The sequence below is a fragment of the Oncorhynchus mykiss genome, chromosome 25 (genome assembly GCF_057628025.1).
Source record: "Oncorhynchus mykiss isolate SJ-2025 chromosome 25, ASM5762802v1, whole genome shotgun sequence".
NCBI lineage: Eukaryota > Metazoa > Chordata > Actinopteri > Salmoniformes > Salmonidae > Oncorhynchus > Oncorhynchus mykiss.
The window spans coordinates 63,335,459-63,356,581 of NC_143046.1; the positions used below are offsets into that span (position 1 = coordinate 63,335,459).

At 43.2% G+C, this 21,123-nt stretch overlaps 2 protein-coding genes across 5 annotated transcripts in view; both read left to right on the forward strand.

The window, feature by feature from the left end:
* Positions 1-916: 916 nt before the first annotated feature.
* LOC110505465 (uncharacterized) lies at positions 917-4,069 on the forward strand. The gene has a single exon (XM_021584700.3). It carries the CDS (start codon positions 985-987, stop codon positions 2,659-2,661), a length of 1,677 nt encoding a protein of 558 aa, XP_021440375.3. The 5' UTR covers positions 917-984; the 3' UTR covers positions 2,662-4,069.
* An 801-nt stretch (positions 4,070-4,870) lies between these two features.
* The window catches only part of LOC110505463 (coiled-coil domain-containing protein 9B), a 32,371-nt gene continuing 16,118 nt past the window's right edge, over positions 4,871-21,123 (forward strand). The window contains exons 1-6 of one of the 4 annotated variants that reach the window (XM_021584696.3): positions 4,871-5,132; positions 5,443-5,549; positions 16,138-16,242; positions 16,554-16,658; positions 17,352-17,507; positions 17,718-17,888. In XM_021584696.3, coding sequence (XP_021440371.3) covers positions 5,114-5,132; positions 5,443-5,549; positions 16,138-16,242; positions 16,554-16,658; positions 17,352-17,507; positions 17,718-17,888 — 663 coding nt within the window. In that variant the 5' untranslated portion in view covers positions 4,871-5,113. Of the gene's footprint in view, positions 5,133-5,403; positions 5,550-8,778; positions 9,750-16,137; positions 16,243-16,553; positions 16,659-17,351; positions 17,508-17,717; positions 17,889-21,123 lie in introns of those variants that run through there. The other 3 variants (XM_090220714.1, XM_021584697.3, XM_021584698.3) reach the window with 3 other exon arrangements.

A 21,123-nucleotide genomic window follows, 5' to 3' on the forward strand; every position in this document is an offset into this window, starting at 1 on the left:
GCACTGTACGTTGTAGTGATAGTGGGCAGGGCATCGTGCTACAATCCAATCAATGCGTCACTATGGAAACCGGGTAGGATGCTGCTGCTTTGAAACATGTAAATGAAACATACTGCTTGCTCTCTGAGAGCTCTGTCGGACACTTGCACGCGGACTGCGGCTTGTCAGGACGTCTACAGGTATTGTGCCACCATGTATCTAATGGCATTGGGAAATTAAAAAATATTTTCCTACATAGTTGTACAAATGGTAAGTAGAACATGATTATTTACATATTATATATATTTTCTGAATAATTGTATTTGAATTGCTACTTCACCATTTAAATAGATGCAGTTAAATTATTCATTCATTGAAATTAATTGTAATTTATTAGGTTAGGAACTATTTGAAGAGAGGAGTTATTTCTTCCAAAGGTATCATTTGAGAGAAAATCCTATTGTTGTTTTGCTCAATGCTTTTACCTGATTGTAACCTTCTTCTACCTTTCATCTCTTCTATATTAGCCTAATAAATGCAAATGTGATAACAACCTCAATATTCATTGAGTCATGGATGAGTCATGGGGTAAAAATAGACAACTAATGTTGGGTTGAAATGATCTAATTGGCATAATTAGTCTCATAATTGTGACTCATTCATGACAAAGACCTTTAAAGTTAGAAGCTGTAATATTGATGCATATTGTGCTTCTGCAAATAAGAACAAAGCCATTTGTTGCATCTCCTTTGAGACTCCTGTATCTGATATGTATACCTCAAAACACGCTTACTACTTTTGCACCAGGAAAACGTTATTGATTGCGCAAATCTTCACACTTTCGAACAATTCATCAATGTGTGCGTTTTATTCATAGGGCTGATATCCTGCCAGAGGGTCTTCAAGGATTTTGTCCCCTGGTGTCATGGTTGAGTAATGTTTTGACACATCCAACTTCCTCTGGAAGATAAATAACTGAAGAGCTGGTCTGATAATAAATCAACCATGTCAGTCAAAGAGGCTTCGATTGGACACGCTCAGGGAAGAGTGGGGCTGAGGAGAAAGCTGACAGGTCCTCCACGACGACTCCTTGGTAAATCAAAGACTAGCATTGACATGGAGAGGAAGGGAAAGACTTGCGCTTGGGGACAGAGATCAGGGGATGGCAAAGGGACCAAGGAAGATTCCATGCCTGGCTGTCAGGACACCATCTTTGAAGAGGTTCCACTGGAATCTACCACAAAGAGCCCTCGGAAATCCACTGATTCCAAAGAGGAGGAAACACTAGAAAACACAATGGAAACCACAAAGTCACTCTCCACAGAACAAAGTGATGTAAAAGCTGACCATTCAAACCAAAAGCACAAGAGGGAAAAACAAGGCACAAGGAAGCGATGTTTCTCTCCATCACTCATCTGCATTAGAAGGTGGAGGAAGAGAGCTGGTGAAAAGGAAGACAAGGAAGGTCATGATATCACATTTTTCAACAAGCAAACCAGAGACTTTGCTGTTCAACCAACTGCAGTTTATGGGGTAACAACCAGTGAAAAGCAAGTTAATAATTGCTCTAGCATGGACACTCCTGCGATGAAAGGAAAGGATGAAAAGGTCAAAGTTAAAACCTGGAGAATCTTCAAAAGGCTCATGATCGCTCCCAACGACCATTCAAAAACAAAGCAAGAACAGCTAGGACCAGAGATTTCTCTACAAGATCATTCTCCTTGTGCTATTTCCTCCAAGAAAAAGACTGCGAATCTCTGGAGGCACAGAACCAAAAAGCCCTCTCCTTTCTTCCAGGAGCGTATTGGAGGCACACAGGAATACATTGAGGAGGAGACTATAGTCCTGGCTAACAGACATGCTGATGATATTACTGAGCTCATGAATCCTAATCCACATCCCCTAGATTTTGTCAGGGAGGTTAAGGGGCATTGCTCTGAGACACTAACAGTGAGTGTGGATGTGAGTGTTATGAAGTCAGAGGACACTGAGGTCAGAGACACCATAGAAACAAGTAAAGAAGAAACTAAGGCTTACGAAAACCCTGCCCCTACAACTGATAAAATGGAAGCTAAAAAATATCCTGAAAATAGACTGAAGCAGGCAGATGAGATGCTGGCAACCCCATATCCCATAGAGACCTATAGTTGTGCCGGCAATGACGGGGTGAATCTTGTTTCAGAGGTAGAGGAGGTGCAGAGACATTCAGGCTTTAGTGAAAGTGTTACCTCAAGCACAGTTGCCGCAGAGGATCCATCATTGGGGGGGGAATTCACATTAAACGCTTTTAACAAACACATTGACTTAAATGCAATTTGTGAGGATGCTTTTGTACATAATGGAATAAAAGCAATAGAGGAAAACACTCCAATGAGCATAATTGTAAATGAGAGTGTTAAAGAGGATTCACATTTAGAGAGTAACATGTGTGATGACGTGCATTTATACCCCATTGAACTGAACAACTCTTTGAAGACTGGTTGTGACACATTCCATGAAATCCTCAATGCTGAAAATAATGGTGATTCTAAGCAGAACTGTGATGTGCAGCAGAAAGAGGTCCACCTGCTGGAGACAGCATGCTCTGTGGTTCAGGTAGTCATAACCGCTGCCTTGGATCAGCTCAGAGTTGAGCTGGTGAACTCAGATACCACACTGACCCAAGAGGAAAAAGAGTGCTGAATGTTCACGTGCAAAGTCCAAAAACTCTCTCATTCAGAGGTACAATGACCTTTGCATCATCCTGCTTATGATAAATGATGAACCTGTATCACAACAGAAAGCTATGGTTTTATTGTTTGTATAGAAAAAAAAAGAGAAAACATGCTGTCTAAAGGTATAGATAGTTGCTAATATGTCATCTTGATCTTTGTGAATTTATGTCTTAGAAATATGATACTGTATCATGGATGGATAATATTTAAGCAGCTTCTTGCTTTTCTGTCATATTGTTTGTTTAGCAACTCATCGTGTGACATAACACCCCAGATTGTGGAAGACTTGTTTCCATAGCAATGAGATCCATATTATTATACTGTACTTTTACATGGACAATAAACTTTTGTCATGCCTTTTCTTTTCAATTTATATTCAACCAAATTAAAAAAACAAAAATGTAATCTGTGTACAAACATGCCATTGCTGTATAAATAACTGCAGTTGAGAGACTATTTAGTAGCACAGACCCTGAATGTATTATCTTTAGAATATATTTCATAGGACATGTATGAGACAGCTAATTTGAGATGTGTATCCCTCTGGTGGTAAAGGTCACAACTGCAAGGACCATTGGGCGGCAGGTAGCCTAGCAGTTAGTGTTGAACTTGAAACCGAAAGGTTGCAAGATCGAATCCCTGAGCTGACAAGGTAAACATCTGTCGTTCTACCCCTGAACAGGGCAGATATTTTCAATGATGGCAGTTCCTAGTTAAATAAAGGTCAAATTAAATTGGCCCTTTTACTGGGTCAATGCTGTGGGCTTTTTGTTGTACACAAACATTAGTCTTGGATTTTTTTTTCTGAAATGTTGTGGAAAGGATTGATAACAAGGGCTTATTACTAACCCGTTGGTTTATGTTCTCTATGTGAGTAAAATCATAAGAATTACTTAATTGACTGTTTGATCTGGGCAGTCTGGCATGCACAAGAATGGTAAGAATGGTGGTGCGTCTCACTGACTCTTGACATATAAGGTCCTGTTTAGATATGTCATCGTATGAATATTTGCTTATGCATTAAGAAGTTAAACAATCATTTTGCTCAGTTTTACAAGTATGTTTTATTTGAAATTTGTCAACTTTACAAACTGTTTTCTTTGCCCAAACTGTTTTCTTTGTAATAAGTGTTGACAACAGATGCATGATCATATCTTTAATGTCCGCCACAACCTCCTCTTGCTCCGTGATCACCTCCTCCATGTTCACCTCCTCTTCCACCTCTTCTCCCTTACCCATGACCGTGTTCCCCTCCACCATTGCCCTTCCCCTGGAAATTACCCCAAAAAATGACATCCTAGACTCACCCTTCCGACTCTCCTTTTTTTTGTTTTCCCAAGTTAATGTTGATAGTTAATAAACATTTTTGCAATGTGTAAGCCTCCTACCTCTTATTTGCCCTCTCCTCCGAAGCCCTGTGAAACAGACAGTATTCTGTTTACATCCCGCAGGACAACACTGGCAGCTGAGATTTGCTCAAGTGATTTAAGACTGAGTTGACTGAAGTAAAGAAGCCTAGAGAGACAAATCTTTCCCAAAGCGCACAAGTCTGAAACCATTTTTTTATATTTCAAAAGTAAGTGAACTGACTTACCTCTGCCTTTTTGTGTCTTGGCCCACTCATCTTAATATTGTAAATGTAAAGGGCAGAGCTAAACATATTTCTATCTCTGTCACATCACCCCACTGCTTCTGTGGGCAGTAATTGTGCCCTTCCCATTTAAAGGGGACATTGCCTGGCTGATAAAGTCCTCCTGACTTCAGCGATGTACACCCATCATTCATGCAAACCAAAGAGGAATGGTCGATACTTATTGGGTCTATTCTATACTATTTTACTACGTGCACACAAAGAATGGCACTACCAGACTGATTTCCACTGAATAGGCAGGCCTAACCCATAGTCCCATATGAGTCATAACGAGAGTCAGACAATGTCACAGTAGTGGTCTACGGGGGCTCGCTAACCCCTCTTGGTTAAGATTAGTTGAATCTCTAGTTGATCATAGATATATAACGTTAATGGTCTTTCCTTCACCAACAATGACATGAAAGCATAAATTAACGCATGAGAGCCAACAAAAGTTGATGCAAGCCTATGTATGTATGGCAGGTGAGGCTTTGGAATAAACCACCAACCAGAAGGATAAAGCAAGTAATCCACCTAGTGGTTAAAAGGGGTAATTATTCACCATTGCCGTCTCGTCCACATGTTTTTTCCAATTTGCACAGAGGCTGCACAATTTCGCTATAATGATACCTTAAAATTGTATAGGCATACACGTCAACAAGTTTATGAATTTGTACATTTCCAAAAATACACACTGCTGCTTCCTATTTATCATATGTGTTAGCAGATTGTTAGCTTGATAAGTACCAACGTGTTCTACTTCGACGACGGTGGAAAATCACCATCCAACATGGCTTGCTACATCCCAGGTAGAGCTAGCAATCTAATATAAGCTATCCCGTTTTTTCTTTAAATAAACTAGCTTGCCAAATTGCTATCCGTTGAGGATTTCATGGTCAGCAGTGGATTTTGTTTGTTCTTTTTTAGCGCCAAATCTAAAAACTCACTTGTCAGTGTCATTCCAAGTAGCTAGTTTGCTAACGTTAGCCTAAACAAATATCTACATGTAAACATGTGTCAATTCATCATGCATGCAGGTTATGCATGAAAATCGAGTGTCATTGCAAATCACTTACTGTTAATGGAATGCAATTATAATGAATGTGGCCATCTCTTTAGTCAGGCAACTTTCAACAGTTGGACAGGTGGAGGTGGGCATCGAATACCAGCACCTGCACGATGAGAGTGGATACGTGGTAGAGGGTAGAGACCGCAGTGACTATGCCGTGAGTGTTATTGATCTTCTTCGCCTGCTGCAACTGTCCCTGTGTCATTGCTGTTAATTACAATGGGATCTCAGTGAGCCTATGCAGCCTGTACAAGGTCAGGGACATCCAAGGTCTTTTGAACATGTGAACGATGATGATGTTCCAAAAGTTAGTTTATAGCAAATAAGAATAGACTACTGTCCTCATCATGGATGGTACCTGGCAAGTGCCGGAGAACATTTTTATTTTGTTAAGTTTAGCCAAAAATATTTATAAATAACCCAAGATGGTTCATCTGTGCCGTTTTCAATGGGAGAATGGGAGCACATGAAGCAAAGTGGGCAGAGCCAACCAAGCACGATCTAGCGAGATCCTATTGGGTTCTATCATAGTGGTAGACCACATACATTTTGCCATTCATTGTAGCTCTGTAGAGTTGCTATTTTCTCGTGGCATTATTGGATTACTCATTATTCTAATAAAGTCTTGATTTTAATCAACAAATACGAAAGTCAGTTCAAAAAATGTTAAGGGTACAACACTGTACATATCTCGCTGAATCGGGTTTGGCTGAGGTAGGCCGTCATTATAAATAATAAATTGTTTTTAACTGACTTGCCTAGTTAAATAAAGGTTACCAAATTAAATAATAGGCTAAATCATTACATATCCCATCAAGCCAAGTGGGGGAGGCTGCCTGTTGACACAGTTCCAAGAACCGTCAGAAACATTCCATCTAACTCTACGCCAATGACGACAGTGGATCTCAAAACTGAATTTGAGTCCGCGCTAAGTAGCAATGATATCCTTCGCCCCGTTGTTTACGACACGACACATAGCTCGAACCAGTCATGACTATTTAACAAAACAAATAATTTTATGGTGAAGTATTTATGAAGTTTGCCAATGAGGACAAAAACTAGCATAGTTCAGCTAGTTTAGCCACGAAAAAACGGGGAAAACAAGCTCGGGACAGGATATAGCTGGGCGCACATGCGCACCAGGCTAATTCAGGACACAAATTGTAGTTTTTATGCCCCGATATCAGGAGCTTGCGGCGAAAAGTTAGATGAAACAATTCAGAGACTGAATCAAATTACAAATATTAAAGGAGAGCAAATCGATCGGTATAGAATCCCGAAATCAGCTGCAACTTAGTAAAACAACGCTTAAAACGATGTTTGAGTGAGCCTGAATCCAGAAAAGTAATGGTGAAGTTGCTTCCGGACACAGTAGACCACTCTATAACTCAATTCGCACTTGCACTTGTAAACAATGCACTTTTTAAAAGCTTTGGCAAGGGGTCACGTCTACAAAACGTAGTGCATTCTGTTCGTAACATATTTTAGTTTGGGGAACAGAAAACTGTATTGAGGTCGGGGGTTTTCCTCGATGATAAAATCATGCAGAATGTCAGCCCAGTTCCATCTCGCTCCATACTCTCCCACTATCGGCCACTGGGCTTCCTCTCCTCACCATATTTGGTAGGGAGTGGAACTTCCAACCGGATGCTTCAGATTTATACATCCGTTGAAACATTGGACTCCTTGTTCTATCTGTGGTTTAGCTATGTCCTTGAAACATTTGGAACTCATGTATTGAAATGCATGCATGTTCCAGGCATATGTTTGATTACACTAAATGCAATTTGAACTAAAGGTGAGTTTACAGTAAAGGTAGATTAATTACATTAATTAACTCATAATTATGTTAGGGAATTACCCCAAAATCTGTAAAGGAAATACTGCAACTGAACTGGCTACAATAGGAACTCCTAATGTTCACAAATTACAGTTGGGTCACCTGCTACTGTCCTCCCCTTCCACTGGAATACTTTTATGTTCAGCTAATAGCTGTTTTCTTTGTCTTTCTGGCATCTGGTGGTCAAACCAAGAGTGTTAAAACAGTCTTCTCTCTCGCTCTCTAATGTCAACTCTCCCAGCTCTTACCAAGAAAGCCCGCTTTCTTTCCATTTACTGTAACCAGCATCCTCAGCCACTGTGCACCAACTGACACCGGACGTCCATGGACTTTGACAAGTAGTTTAAATTTGTTCAGTCCACCCTGGCCTTGATTTCAACGTCCACAGATGGACTGGATTTATCATAGATGTATGTTTCACAAGTTTGGATATCACGGTACAGGACAGTTAAAAAAAAAAAAAAGGTAGGTAAATGTTCAGTACAATACTGTACAGTAGAGCACACTAGAGTACAGTATAATGTACTCTACTTTATTACTTTACTGCACTATACTGCTCTGAACTCCGCTGTGGTACACTGTGATGTCCAAACTTGTGAAACATATGGAGAATGACATTCATACCCATAATTATGCATTTCTGTGTACTACAGATCAGGGAGCCATGATGTAATTCCATTTCTGTAATTCTGTTACCGGGTGTAAATCCACTTCACTTACTGTAGTTCAATAACAAAATAGATTATTTTCAAGATGAAGGTGTAATGTGACACTCCATTCTTTCTGCTGACATCTTTGAATTCGGAGCAGATATTTTTGAGGGGAAAGGTGGTCACATAAAAAAAAAACGAGGGAGATTTTACTGTAATTCTTTTACCAAAGTTTGCATCTGCACAGTTCTTACACTTAATTTTGTTTTTGTATTTTTTTCAGTGGAAATTGTTAAACTTAGTCATTGTGCATAGAGTTTGTTAAACTTTTAAATAAATGTGTTTTGTTTGGCATACATTTTAAATAGAAAAAACTGAGTCTCAGTGTAATTCCGTTACCGTGGAATTGCCCTACTCTATCAAAGAAGCTATCTGTGTGTCTGAAGCACTCTGGGAAAACTATGCGACTGACTGCAAGTCACAGCATTTTGATTTCCCTGCTGCTTCCTGAGCAGTCTGGCATTTGTCTGACTGCAGAAGGAGTCGTGGGAAATCCTGCAGGCAACCCCCCCCCATCCAACCCCCAACCCATACCCTGTCTGGGCACTCGCACGCAAACCAGCTGTGAAAGAGATGGTAGGGGGAATTGTTCTAACAATCAAATACATGCATCTCATTACTGGCTGGGACATGTTTGGAATAACATTGACAGTGGCTGCAAATATAACACTGACTGGACTGCTGTTATTAGTATTTGAGGGGCTGTATCATGCTCAGGAAGACAGCATGTGTTTGGTAACACTAACTTAAAATAATCTCCCGTTTCCCTTTAAATTCAGAGAGGGTTGAGTGCATGTATTGGGAGGGGGGCAGTATTTAACCATTGTGTTTTGAGCAGAGGACAGGGGGAGGAGGGAAAAGGGTAATTTTAACTGAGAGCAAGTGCCCCAGAGAGAGAGAAATGGAAAGCGCAAGAGCATGTGTGTGAGAGTGGGAAGGATGGAGAGAGGGTGAGTGCGAGAGCAAGCGGGCAGGCGCTGTAAAATCCATTAACAGGGGCGCTCTGTGCATTTGTTAGATGTCTTGGCTGTCCGCCCAACTTGGTTCATTGTAATCAAGGCATGATCGCGGACTCTGCCGCTTCGGCTGCTGCTTCGCGTTTGGACCCAGCCCAGGTTTCAATGCTGACATGGAGAGACCTGTGAGTGCATTCTCTCTCTCTCTCTCTCTCTCGCTCTAGTTCTCGTTCTCGCATCTCTAGTTCTTTCTCTCCTTACTCTCGTTGTCTCCTGCTACAGGCTCGTCTCTACTTCCTCCCGGCTCTCTTCAGCTAGAGGTTGTAGCTGTAAGTAAATGCAGGGCTTCAGTCAGATGTGCTGGCTCTATTCTCCACCTTGGTCCTCCACTAGATGCTGGGGTCGCTGGGTGGGTAGGGATTAAGGCGAAAGGCTCTGCCAGCCTCAGTTCCGCAGGCCTCCCTGCCTGGGCATGGGTGCCATTAGCTGACAGTCCCACAGCCTGTGTGTGTATGTTTACGTGTGTGGGTCTGAGCCAGCTACCGTATGCTAAGGACCCACCCCCTTCACAGGCGATCACAGTGAGAGGGACTCCGAGAGGGAGAAAAGAGGTACCTCAAACCCTGAAGGGTAAATCCACGTCCCCCTCACGTTTTCAACTTGTGGTGTCTCTCTCGCTCACTTTGATACTTTAGCTGGCTATTCTCATGAGCCGCCACTTGCCTGCGTGAGAGCTGGTGGTGTTCTTTTCCCTCGCTGTCCTATTCCTGGTGTGTGATCATGGCCTGTTGTGTTTGGATACCCTGACAACTAGAAGCTCTAAAGCAGTTGGCACTTCCCATCGCCTCTCTGTGAGTCCCAACTTCTATCTCACTGTTTTCAAAAGCTTTAGATTGGATTTTATGCTCTCTTGTCCCGTTAAGCTGCAGTATGTCATTCATTGAAAGCAAGTCTAAAGTGGTATATCTGTTCTATGTGCACTATTTCTATGCTTTCCGTTCTTAAGTTTAGTTTTTGCATATTGCACCTTTTTAAAGCTATTTTGCTAATGTTCCTGTTGGGCTGTCTGTGAATCATTGCTATTGGCTATGCTGCACTGCAAGCAAACTGATTTTAAAATTGTCAGTATGTCCATTAAAAAAAATGTCCATTAAAAAATGAATGTGCCATATTCAACCTGCATTTTTTTAGGTTCATGATGAATGTGAATGTTGGTCATTTTAAACATGGAGCTTCAAATAATACGATATTCTTTTCTTCAGTCAATTTTAAAAACAAGACGTCTGACCAACGCCCCTCCTCCAAAATCTCCTACCATCTGCGCTAGGAGTCTGGCAGCCATTATTTGCGGCCAGGGCAGTGACAGTGCAATGGCAGTGGAACGGCATGGAAGGATCCTGTACAAATGCTGTGTTGTGTAGGCTACGCTGTGACTCATTGTTCTGCACTGAGCGGAATGTCACATTGAGCAGCCAGGATTCTCTTTTGTCGTCACTGTGGCGACGGCGGGTAACTGGCAGGCAGGCAGGCAGCTTTGCAGTGAGTGCCACCTCCTGCCTTTCTCTGTCTTTGACAGTCAGGCTGTCTGCAAGGTATGCAGTAGCCCCTTTTTATAGGGGGAATTGTACAGCACAGGGTTGAAAGGTGTAAATGTTTGTTATGGTTTCGGGTTAGGATTGTTGTCATACTGCCTCTGATGTCAAGTAAGTGTATGAGTAGATTTGATTAAGGCCTGGGTCTAGTTTTGTTTTGTTATGGCCACTTCACTTGTTGGTTGTATTATTTTTTTAGACTCACCATTAGCATTATTTGCTGTATACAGTGCTCCTAATGATAAACTCATTACACAGATGACAGGGGAATGACAAAGTGGAATTGCATTTATTTCATGCTGACAGGTTGAATTGTAAGCATCCTTAATTGACAGCACACATGGTGCTTGTTTGAGTGTGTGCATGTGTCTTTGTGTATGTATTGTTGGAGCTCAAGGTTTAGTCACATCATGAGTGCTCGGCTTATATGAAAGGATCTAGTGAACTTTTGGAGTTGCATCTCACAGTGCCGAGTACAGAGTACAGAGCCAATGCGATCTGACATTTTCCTCTGAGAACTGTGAAGGGCTGTTGAGTGGTGTGGGCGTTCACTACGCCTGGAGAGGAAACAAGTGTTATTCAATGCTCCATCACTAGCTCTGCTCAGGGCATCCATTTTCCTCTGAGAACGTGTTCCAAAGTCTACGTTTTACTTCTCATACACAGGTGTCAGTTCAGCACAGACACCGCTGGAGTTACACCTAAAGGACCCACGTGGAATGACCATGCTGCAATCTCAACAGATAAAATAATCATAAGATGAGATCAAATCGGCTGTTTTGTACAGTTGGCCGTAAGCACGTCTGCTTTCTGTTTGCGGCTCCCAAATGGGTTTTTTCATTGAGTGTAGTGATCGTAGGCTACTTTTCGTTCCATCGTATCATATATACAGTCAGATAGTCTTGTCTGTATAGTGAAACAGAAAGAGTCCTGCGTTACGTTACATGTACTCTGCTCCCTCTGGCCTGTCATACACGTGCCCTTTAGCCCACGCTGCAGCCATTTAAATTAACGCCATTAGAGACTGCTACAAGAATTCTTATGATCAGAAGGGGAAGAATCAAAGTTGAATCAGATTGTATTTTAGATTAGATTCCCCATCACTGGGTTGTGTACCCTGGATACATTAAAAAAAATGTGTTTGTCAACACACCAGCTGTTAGGCCTAGCTGCCTTCTGTAATGCAGGGGTCTCCAAAATATTGCGAGGTTATTTATTTTGCGAGGCACATTCTTGTCCTCTCCTCTACCCTGTAACTCTTCACGGGGTCTTTTTCTATTGTAAGAGATGTGTTTTCTGGTAATGGTTAATAAACAGCAATGGGCATGACAGGCCCCATAAAATTATATTTTCTATTTTCCAGAAATCTGTTTTCTCCGTTTTTCTTTTTCCTGAGTTGCAAGTTTTTTACTCTCAATATTACAATTATTCATAGAGAAACAACTAAAAATTATGTTCTGAGTCCATGTCAATGGACAAATCTTGATTTATGAGTCTAATTCCCCTAATTGTGAACCTAGCAAGAGAGGAATGTGTCGGTTTAGCAATGTTTCTGCAGTAAGGCTTACTGCTGCAAAACAATGTCCAAATGAATCATGAAATAGTTCTGTCTGGGAAGCCAACTTTGCAGTTTTACATTTAATTAAGAAGGTTTTTGGGGAAAGACCGTCTACCCACAAGATGCCGGGTATCATTAACATCGCTAATTGGCTACATACTGACTGATGATGGACAACTGTACGCACCAAACAGACAGTAGGGCAATATTGCTGGAAATTAATTGGCAGATATTGTGTTACGTTGGACTTTTTAAGCCAATAGTGGCTAACCAGGGGTGGGATAATGTCAATATGGCTTTGATTGGATAGTAGCTGGGTGCTTTATGTCTATGGACAGTTTGATTGTTGAGCTACTCCTAGGTGGGCTGCGAGCTACTGTTAGTTTGCGATCTACCTGTTGGACACCCCTGCTGTAATGCCTATTGCTCAATAAATTCCAGTGTCACAGTGGTATGACGTATGAAATGCCTTCGGGCTTTAAAAGCAGTGTAACACACCCTGTTACAGTCCCACAAGAAGTCATCGAGGCTTTAGCCAGATGCCTCTTGTCACGTGAGGAGGCATGCTGCTCTGTGCTCTAGTGCTAACATGCGCACGCATTTTGGTCTGTACTACTGTTACTGTGTTGACCAACAGGCACAGTGGTGTAGAACGACTGGAATACGATTCCATACTCGTGATCCTTCTGTTAATCATGGCAAGTCGTCAGTCATCAGTACTTGCTACATATTGTTCAAATCAAATTGTATTAGTCACATGCGCCGAATACAACAGGTGTAGGTAGACCTTAGGTAGACCTGGAACATGCTTAACACCCCAGCCATCCTACAATCTAAACTTGATGCCCTCAATCTCACACAAATTATCAATGAACCTACCAGGTACCTCCCCAAAGCCTTAAACATGGGCACCCTCATAGATATCATCCTAACCAACTTCCCCTCTAAATACACCTCTGCTGTCTTCAACCAAGATCTCAGCGATCACTGCCTCATTGCCTGCATCCGTAATGGGTCAGCGGTCAAACGACCTCCTCTCATCACTGTAAAACGCTCCCTGAAACACTTCAGCGAGCAGGCCTTTCTAATCGACCTGGCCGGGGTATCCTGGAAGGATATTGACCTCATCCCGTCAGTAGAGGATGCCTGGATATTTTTTTAAAATGCCTTCCTAACCATCTTAAATAAACATGCCCCATTCAAGAAATTTAGAACCAGGAACAGATATAGCCCTTGGTTCTCCCCAGACCTGACTGCCCTTAACCAACACAAAAACATCCTATGGCGTTCTGCATTAGCATCGAACAGCCCCCGTGATATGCAGCTGTTCAGGGAAGCTAGAAACCATTATACACAGGCAGTTAGAAAAGCCAAGGCTAGCTTTTTCAAGCAGAAATTTGCTTCTTGCAACACTAACTCAAAAAAGTTCTGGGACACTGTAAAGTCCATGGAGATTAAGAACACCTCCTCCCAGCTGCCCACTGCACTGAAGATAGGAAACACTGTCACCACTGATAAATCCACCATAATTGAAAATTTCAATAAGCATTTTTCTACTGCTGGCCATGCTTTCCACCTGGCTACTCCTACCCCTGTCAACAGCACTGCACCCCCAACAGCAACTCGCCCAAGCCTTCCCCATTTCTCCTTCTCCCAAATCCATTCAGCTGATGTTCTGAAAGAGCTGCAAAATCTGGACCCCTACAAATCAGCCGGGCTAGACAATCTGGAACCTTTCTTTCTAAAATTATCTGCCGAAATTGTTGCCACCCCTATTACTAGCCTGTTCAACCTCTCTTTCGTGTCGTCTGAGATTCCCAAAGATTGGAAAGCAGCTGCGGTCATCCCCCTCTTCAAAGGGGGGGACACTCTTGACCCAAACTGCTACAGACCTATATCTATCCTACCATGCCTTTCTAAGGTCTTCGAAAGCCAAGTCAACAAACAGATTACCGACCATTTTGAATCTCACCATACCTTCTCTGCTATGCAATCTGGTTTCAGAGCTGGTCATGGGTGCACCTCAGCCACGCTCAAGGTCCTAAACGATATCTTAACCGCCATCGATAAGAAACATTACTGTGCAGCCGTATTCATTGATCTGGCCAAGGCTTTCGACTCTGTCAATCACCACATCCTCATCGGCAGACTCAACAGCCTTGGTTTCTCAAATGATTGCCTCGCCTGGTTCACCAACTACTTCTCTGATAGAGTTCAGTGTGTCAAATCGGAGGGTCTGTTGTCCGGACCTCTGGCAGTCTCTATGGGGGTGCCACAGGGTTCAATTCTTGGACCGACTCTCTTCTCTGTATACATCAATGAGGTCGCTCTTGCTGCTGGTGAGTCTCTGATCCACCTCTACGCAGACGACACCATTCTGTATACTTCCGGCCCTTCTTTGGACACTGTGTTAACAACCCTCCAGGCAAGCTTCAATGCCATACAACTCTCCTTCCGTGGCCTCCAATTGCTCTTAAATACAAGTAAAACTAAATGCATGCTCTTCAACCGATCGCTACCTGCACCTACCCGCCTGTCCAACATCACTACTCTGGACGGCTCTGACTTAGAATACGTGGACAACTACAAATACTTAGGTGTCTGGTTAGACTGTAAACTCTCCTTCCAGACCCATATCAAACATCTCCAATCCAAAGTTAAATCTAGAATTGGCTTCCTATTTTGCAACAAAGCATCCTTCACTCATGCTGCCAAACATACCCTTGTAATACTGACCATCCTACCAATCCTCGACTTTGGCGATGTAATTTACAAAATAGCCTCCAATACCCTACTCAACAAATTGGATGCAGTCTATCACAGTGCAATCCGTTTTGTCACCAAAGCCCCATATACTACCCACCATTGCGACCTGTACGCTCTCGTTGGCTGGCCCTCGCTTCATACTCGTCGCCAAACCCACTGGCTCCATGTCATCTACAAGACCCTGCTAGGTAAAGTCCCCCCTTATCTCAGCTCGCTGGTCACCATAGCATCTCCCACCTGTAGCACACGCTCCAGCAGGTATATCTCTCTAGTCACCCCCAAAACCAATTCTTTCTTTGGCCGCCTCTCTTTCCAGTTCTCTGCTGCCAATGACTGGAACGAACTACAAAAATCTCTGAAACTGGAAACACTTATCTCCCTCACTAGCTTTAAGCACCAACTGTCAGAGCAGCTCACAGATTACTGCACCTGTACATAGCCCACCTATAATTTAGCCCTATCAACTACCTCTTTCCCAACTGTATTTTATTTATTTATTTATTTTGCTCCTTTGCACCCCATTATTTTTATTTCTACTTTGCACATTCTTCCATTGCAAAACTACCATTCCAGTGTTTTACTTGCTATATTGTATTTACCTTGCCACCAAGGCCTTTTTTGCCTTTACCTCCCTTCTCACCTCATTTGCTCACATTGTATATAGACTTGTTTATACTTTATTATTGACTGTATGTTTGTTTTACTCCATGTGTAACTCTGTGTTGTTGTATCTGTCGAACTGCTTTGCTTTATCTTGGCCAGGTCGCAATTGTAAATGAGAACTTGTTCTCAACTTGCCTACCTGGTTAAATAAAGGTAAAATAAATAAATAAATAAAAGAGTGAAACGCTTACTTACGAGCCCCTAACCAACAATGCAGTAAAATAACAATATACTGGTACAATGAACCGGGGCACACTGGTTAGTTGAGGTAATACATGTAGGTAGAGTTATTAAAGTGACTATACATAGATGATAACAACAGAGAGTAGCAGCGGTGTAAAAGGTGGGGGGGGTGGCAGGTAGGCAACGCAAATATTCTGGGTAGCCATTTGATTAGGTGTTCAGGTGGCTTGGGGGTAGAAGCTGTTTTAGAAGCCTCTTGGACTTAGACTTGGCGCTCCGGTACCGCTTTCCACGTGGTAGCAGAGAGAGCAGTCTTAAGTTTTTGGCCTGCTTTTGCTGCGAGTTCATCATTCTGAATGCCCATCAAGCATAGCATGTCCAGGATAATGGACTGTTTACTGTAGGGACTGTAGCCACTTACAAGTAGCACAAGATTCTACAGTTCTAATTAGCTGAGTGTTGTGCGTCTCTCTCCAGACCTCCAGTGACGTCATGCTGAAGAAGGAGCAGAAGGATGTGGAGCTGGATAAAAAGATCGAGGCTCTCCGCAGGAAGAATGAAGCCCTCATGAAGAGGTATCAGGTGAGTTGGTATTCTACTGTTCTTACTCTGAAAACAGAAGGACACCATTTTTAAAACTAGGAGGGATTGAGCTTGACAAAGACCTGGTGTCTTTCTGCAATGGTTTAATCATCATATCCCTAACAAAATGGCAAGTGGCATTGGAAACCTTAGATAATGTAAGTCTCTCTCTAACAACCTGCCTTGTATGGAGTGAAGACTGCATTTCAACAAATGAACAAATCTTTTAGGTCTTTTACAGGGTTCGCTGAGGACTAATATCAGGATCATTTGGTTGTTCTGGGTTTCATGTTCTGTTTCATTCCATACAGGAGGTAGAGGAGGACAAAAAGAGAGCAGAGGAGGAAGGAATGGCACTGCAGAGCCCCAAGGGCAACGCAGGGGACTTGACCATCACCATCAACAAGTCTACCACCGTGAGTGACCCCCTATCTCCCTACAGAGATGTACACAGAGATGCTTTTACCTGTCAGAACAGTTCTGAAATATGAATATTCTTACCAATAGAATGACCTGTCCATCTTGATGAAAGACCCACCTTATCCATAAATATACACTGAGTGTACAAAACACATTGATCTTCCCATGACATAGACTAACCAGGTGAATCCAGGTGAAAGGTATGATCCCTTATTGATGTCACTTGTTAAATCCACTTCAATCAGTGTAGATGATGGGGAGACAGGTTTAATAAGGATTTTGAGACATGGATTGTGTATATGTGCCATTTAGTGGGTGAAGGGGTAAGACAAAAGATTTAAGTGCCTTTGAACGGGGTATGGTAGTAGGTGCCAGGCGCACGGGTTTGAGTGTGTCAAGAATTACACTGCATGTATCAAGATTGGTCCACTGCTTCAAGACCATCCAACCGACATGACAAAACTGTGGGAAGCATTGGAGTAAACAAAGACCAGAATCCCAGTGGAACGCTTTCGACACCTTGTAGAGTCCGATGAATTATGGCTGTTCTGAAGGCAAAAGGGGGTGCAACTCAATAATAGGAAGGTGTTCCTAATGTTTAATACACTCAGTGTATGTTTATCAGCAAGAGAGATGTATTATCCCAATTCAGTGATTTACACTGTCATGTTCACTTTGCTATTGAGCAGGAGCCTCGTGTTGTGATGACCAAACCAGGCACGGGTGGTTCTCCCACCCCAAAGGGGGTCCAGGAGCTTGGGGAGAGGGAGGCGGAGGGGAACCTGTTGGGCTCAGGACGGGGCAGGAGGAAGCAGCTACTGGTCACCATGGCTGGCAACACAAAGGTAAACAACATGACAGGTGTCTATGAGAGACGGTAGGGGAATTATTCAGTTGTGTGGCCAACAGTGGTCAAATATTGCCATTGAACGATATGAAGGATGTTTAGGACCAGGAGTTCTTCCTGATCAAGTCATTTGGTCAGGAGAAACTCCTAACCCCATGTAAATGATCCATATTGATGTGAAGGATGATCCCTGTTTGTTTGATCCCAGGGTAAGAGGGTGGTGAGTGAGAGGCTGGAGAGAAGACCAGGTCCAGGTCCCCCCGGTCTGCTGAATGTGAAGAGCCTTACAGAGGATGGCTTGCACCAGCACCTTGTGGAATCAGCAGGCAGAGGAAAACACCAGCACACTAACACAGCAAAGAAGGACACGGGACCACAGGTCAGCAGTGCATACACACTGGGCCGAATCATCATTTGAGACATTGTAGTATAAGTGTAGTGATGCTGCACACTCTAAACAGAGTCCTGGAGGAAACCAGCCTGCTTTTTATTAGAAAATATAGCAGTGACTATGTACTTTTTACACTATCAAGACTTTGGCTAGTTTATATTGCCTCCACATCCTCCCCTGCTCTTTACCTTGTTGTTAATTAAGCCACCCTCTCCTCTCTCGTGTCTGTTCTCTCATACAATGCTGTCTTGTTTTACACAGTTGTCAGACATGTCAGCAGGCAACTCCCGTCCTGTGAAGAAGCACAAAGGCTGTTGGACAGGGGGAGGGCCCCAGGGGTGGTGATTGATTAGGGGGCGGGACTGGGAACTGTTCTGTCACACTGGTCTGGCCTGGAGCTAGTCAGGCCTGCTGGGGTGTAGCTAGTAAATCAAATCAAATTGTATTTGTCACACGCGCCAAATACAACAGGTGTAGACCTTACAGTGAAACGCTTACTTACAAGCCCTTAACCAACAATGCAGTTTTAAGTAAAAATATAAATTAAAATAAAATAAAAGTAACAAGTAATTAAAGAGCAGCAGTAAAATAACAATAGCGAGAATATATACAGGGGGTACCGGTACAGAGTCAATGTACGGGGGCACCAGTTAGTCGAGGTAACTGAGGTAATATGTACATGTAGGTAGAGTTATTAAAGTGACTATACATAGATAATAACAGAGAGTAGCAGCATTGTAAAAGAGGGAGGGGGGGGCAATGCAAATGGTCTGGGTAGCCATTTGATTAGATGTTCAGGAGTCTTATGACTTGGGGGTAGAAGCTGTTTAGAAGCCTCTTGGACCTAGACTTGGCACTCCGGTACCCCTTGCCGTGCGGTAGCAGAGAGAACACTCAACGACCAGGGCGGCTGGAGTAGCTAGTCACGTCTGAGAGCCCTCAGTTCACATACGTGTGTTAAAACATGTACATTTCCCATTCGATGGTAAATGGCGTCTTTTTTTTCTCAGAGGTCTGATCTGGAGGGCCGTAGCAGAGCCCCTCAAGCAGTCCTGGTGGGATGTAGCTGCTGTATTCAGACAGAGCTGAGAGCGCTCAGCATACATACAGCTTGTTAGTCCCTCTGTCTTTACAGTGGCCTGGCTGTCATGGCCATAATGAGACTGTAGGGAGAAGTATTTATCTAGCTGATCCAGGGCTTTCATTACGCTCACTCACACTGGTCTGGCCGTTGGGAATGACTGCAGTGAATAACTTGGAAAATAGATCAGAAATGGTTTGTGTGTATTTCCTCCAAGGTCTTTTAGTGTTTTTCTTTCTTTTATTTAGCTTTTAGGTGCCATTGTTTAATCACAGCTTGCTTATTTCAAGGATAATTACGATGCTCCTTGTTGAGTCACTGTATTTGAAATCCCTAACATCCTGCCTTGTAGTGCTGCCTTTAGCTTTACTACTTAATGAGTTTTGATGCAGTGATATGGGTGTTTATAAATACTTATAGATGGAAGAGTTTTAATTAACTGCCTGATGCAGGTTGTTTCTTAGAAGATGTGGGGACACTCACACACACACACACACAGTACTGCCGGCTGCTGCCATACGGTTTCTGATTTAGACCCTTGGGCACACAGTCTCTGGAACAGCTGCTAGTGCTCCGGCTGTGGTCTGGCACTCACATCAACACACACGCACATTGGCCCAATCAACGCGCTGATACACATCACAGACAGTTGATCCTCCAACACTAAAATGTGAAACTCAGTCAGACGGGCTCTGTGAACAGAGATCAGTGTTGCAGGAGGAGAGGATGGATGCACAACGTTGTAGCGTGGTGTGGGACAGGACAGACAGAGGCTCTAGAATGATCTAGAACCCTACCCTGTTACAGCCAGGTCCAGCAATTTAACGTGACACATTTACAGGGTGAACAGGATGTTTCCTGGCTGTGTTTCTGGCCTGTATCTATCTGGTCAGACGCTCCTAGTCATGTCATGCTCACTGAATTAGCGTTTGAACTATGGCCAGTGTTTGAGCCACCTCAGCTGTGGAAAACTAGACCTTTATCCCTGGGCCACTTGGACCCTACTTATATAATGTTGTTCACCTGTTGTTGTTCACCTCTTGAGCCTCTCCCCCATATGCTCTCCTCAGACAGCCAACACTCTTACTGCAGCAGCATAGCCCCTACTGATCCACAGCTGACTCTATGGTCCACTGTGCCCTGCCCTGTCTTCCTCTGGTCTTCTGTGTGTGTCCAGACCAGGTAGTCTCTCCATTGTGGAGGGTGGGGTAGCTGCTGTACCCCAGAGACAGAACAGGAGGAGGGATGGGAGTGTCCCTGAGAAACGGGGAGGATGGGAAGACAGGAAGCATTCCTGGTGGAGGGTGAGGAGGGCTGAGACTGGGAGTCTCTGGAAAGGATGACTGCTGGAGTATCAGTAGGAAAATATGAGGGTGATAGTACCGTGAGGCACTACCTATCAGGCCCTGGGGATACGAAGGGGTAAGGGGGGAGAAGAGAACCTGGCATACAGACATGCTGCTTCCAGTCTCTTTCTCCCCTGAGCCACGGAGAGTCTGCTTTCCTCCTCCACATTGTTTCCTCATTCCCACCATCATGAAAGAATGATTTAATCTAATTAACATTTGGCTGCTTTTTGTTCTGAATGGGCTCATTATGCCGCTGACAGGACCGAGTGGGCAGCATGCCAAGGAAGGGTGAAGGAGAGAGGAGATGAAAGAGTGTGAGAGAGGGATGACGAGTGTGAGATGGGGAGGAAAGAGAGAGAGTTGTAAGAGAGCGAGAGCGAGGGATCCTTTGTGTGTGTGCTCACAGGGGTACAAAATCCCAGGCTCAGTGGTGTGACTCTGAAGGTATTCTAAATCACTCCTCAGACAGTCTCCCTGATTCTTTCCAGAATTCCCAGTACCTCTATCACACAGTGTCTCTCACTGTTCTGGAGATGTTTGCTAGTAGAACCTGCAGTCTCGGGCAGGATTCTCCAACTGGCAGTGTTTTTTATTGTTAGACGTAAGTCTGTAAAAACACCAGCAAATCAGCTCTAAGTGATTGTAATCTTGGAAACCTGTTCCAAAGTAGTCCCATGCATAAAAGATAGAGATATGTGAATGTACAAATGTAAGCAAGGTTTGAAAAGATTACGTTTTAGTCAGCTATTATATCTGTTTGGGCTTCTTGCGGTCAATTTGCAGTCTACAAATT

Excerpts from the sequence above, each read along its gene's own strand:
- LOC110505465 (XM_021584700.3), top strand. The coding sequence starts at position 985 with ATGTCAGTCAAAGAGGCTTCGATTGGACACGCTCAGGGAAGAGTGGGG.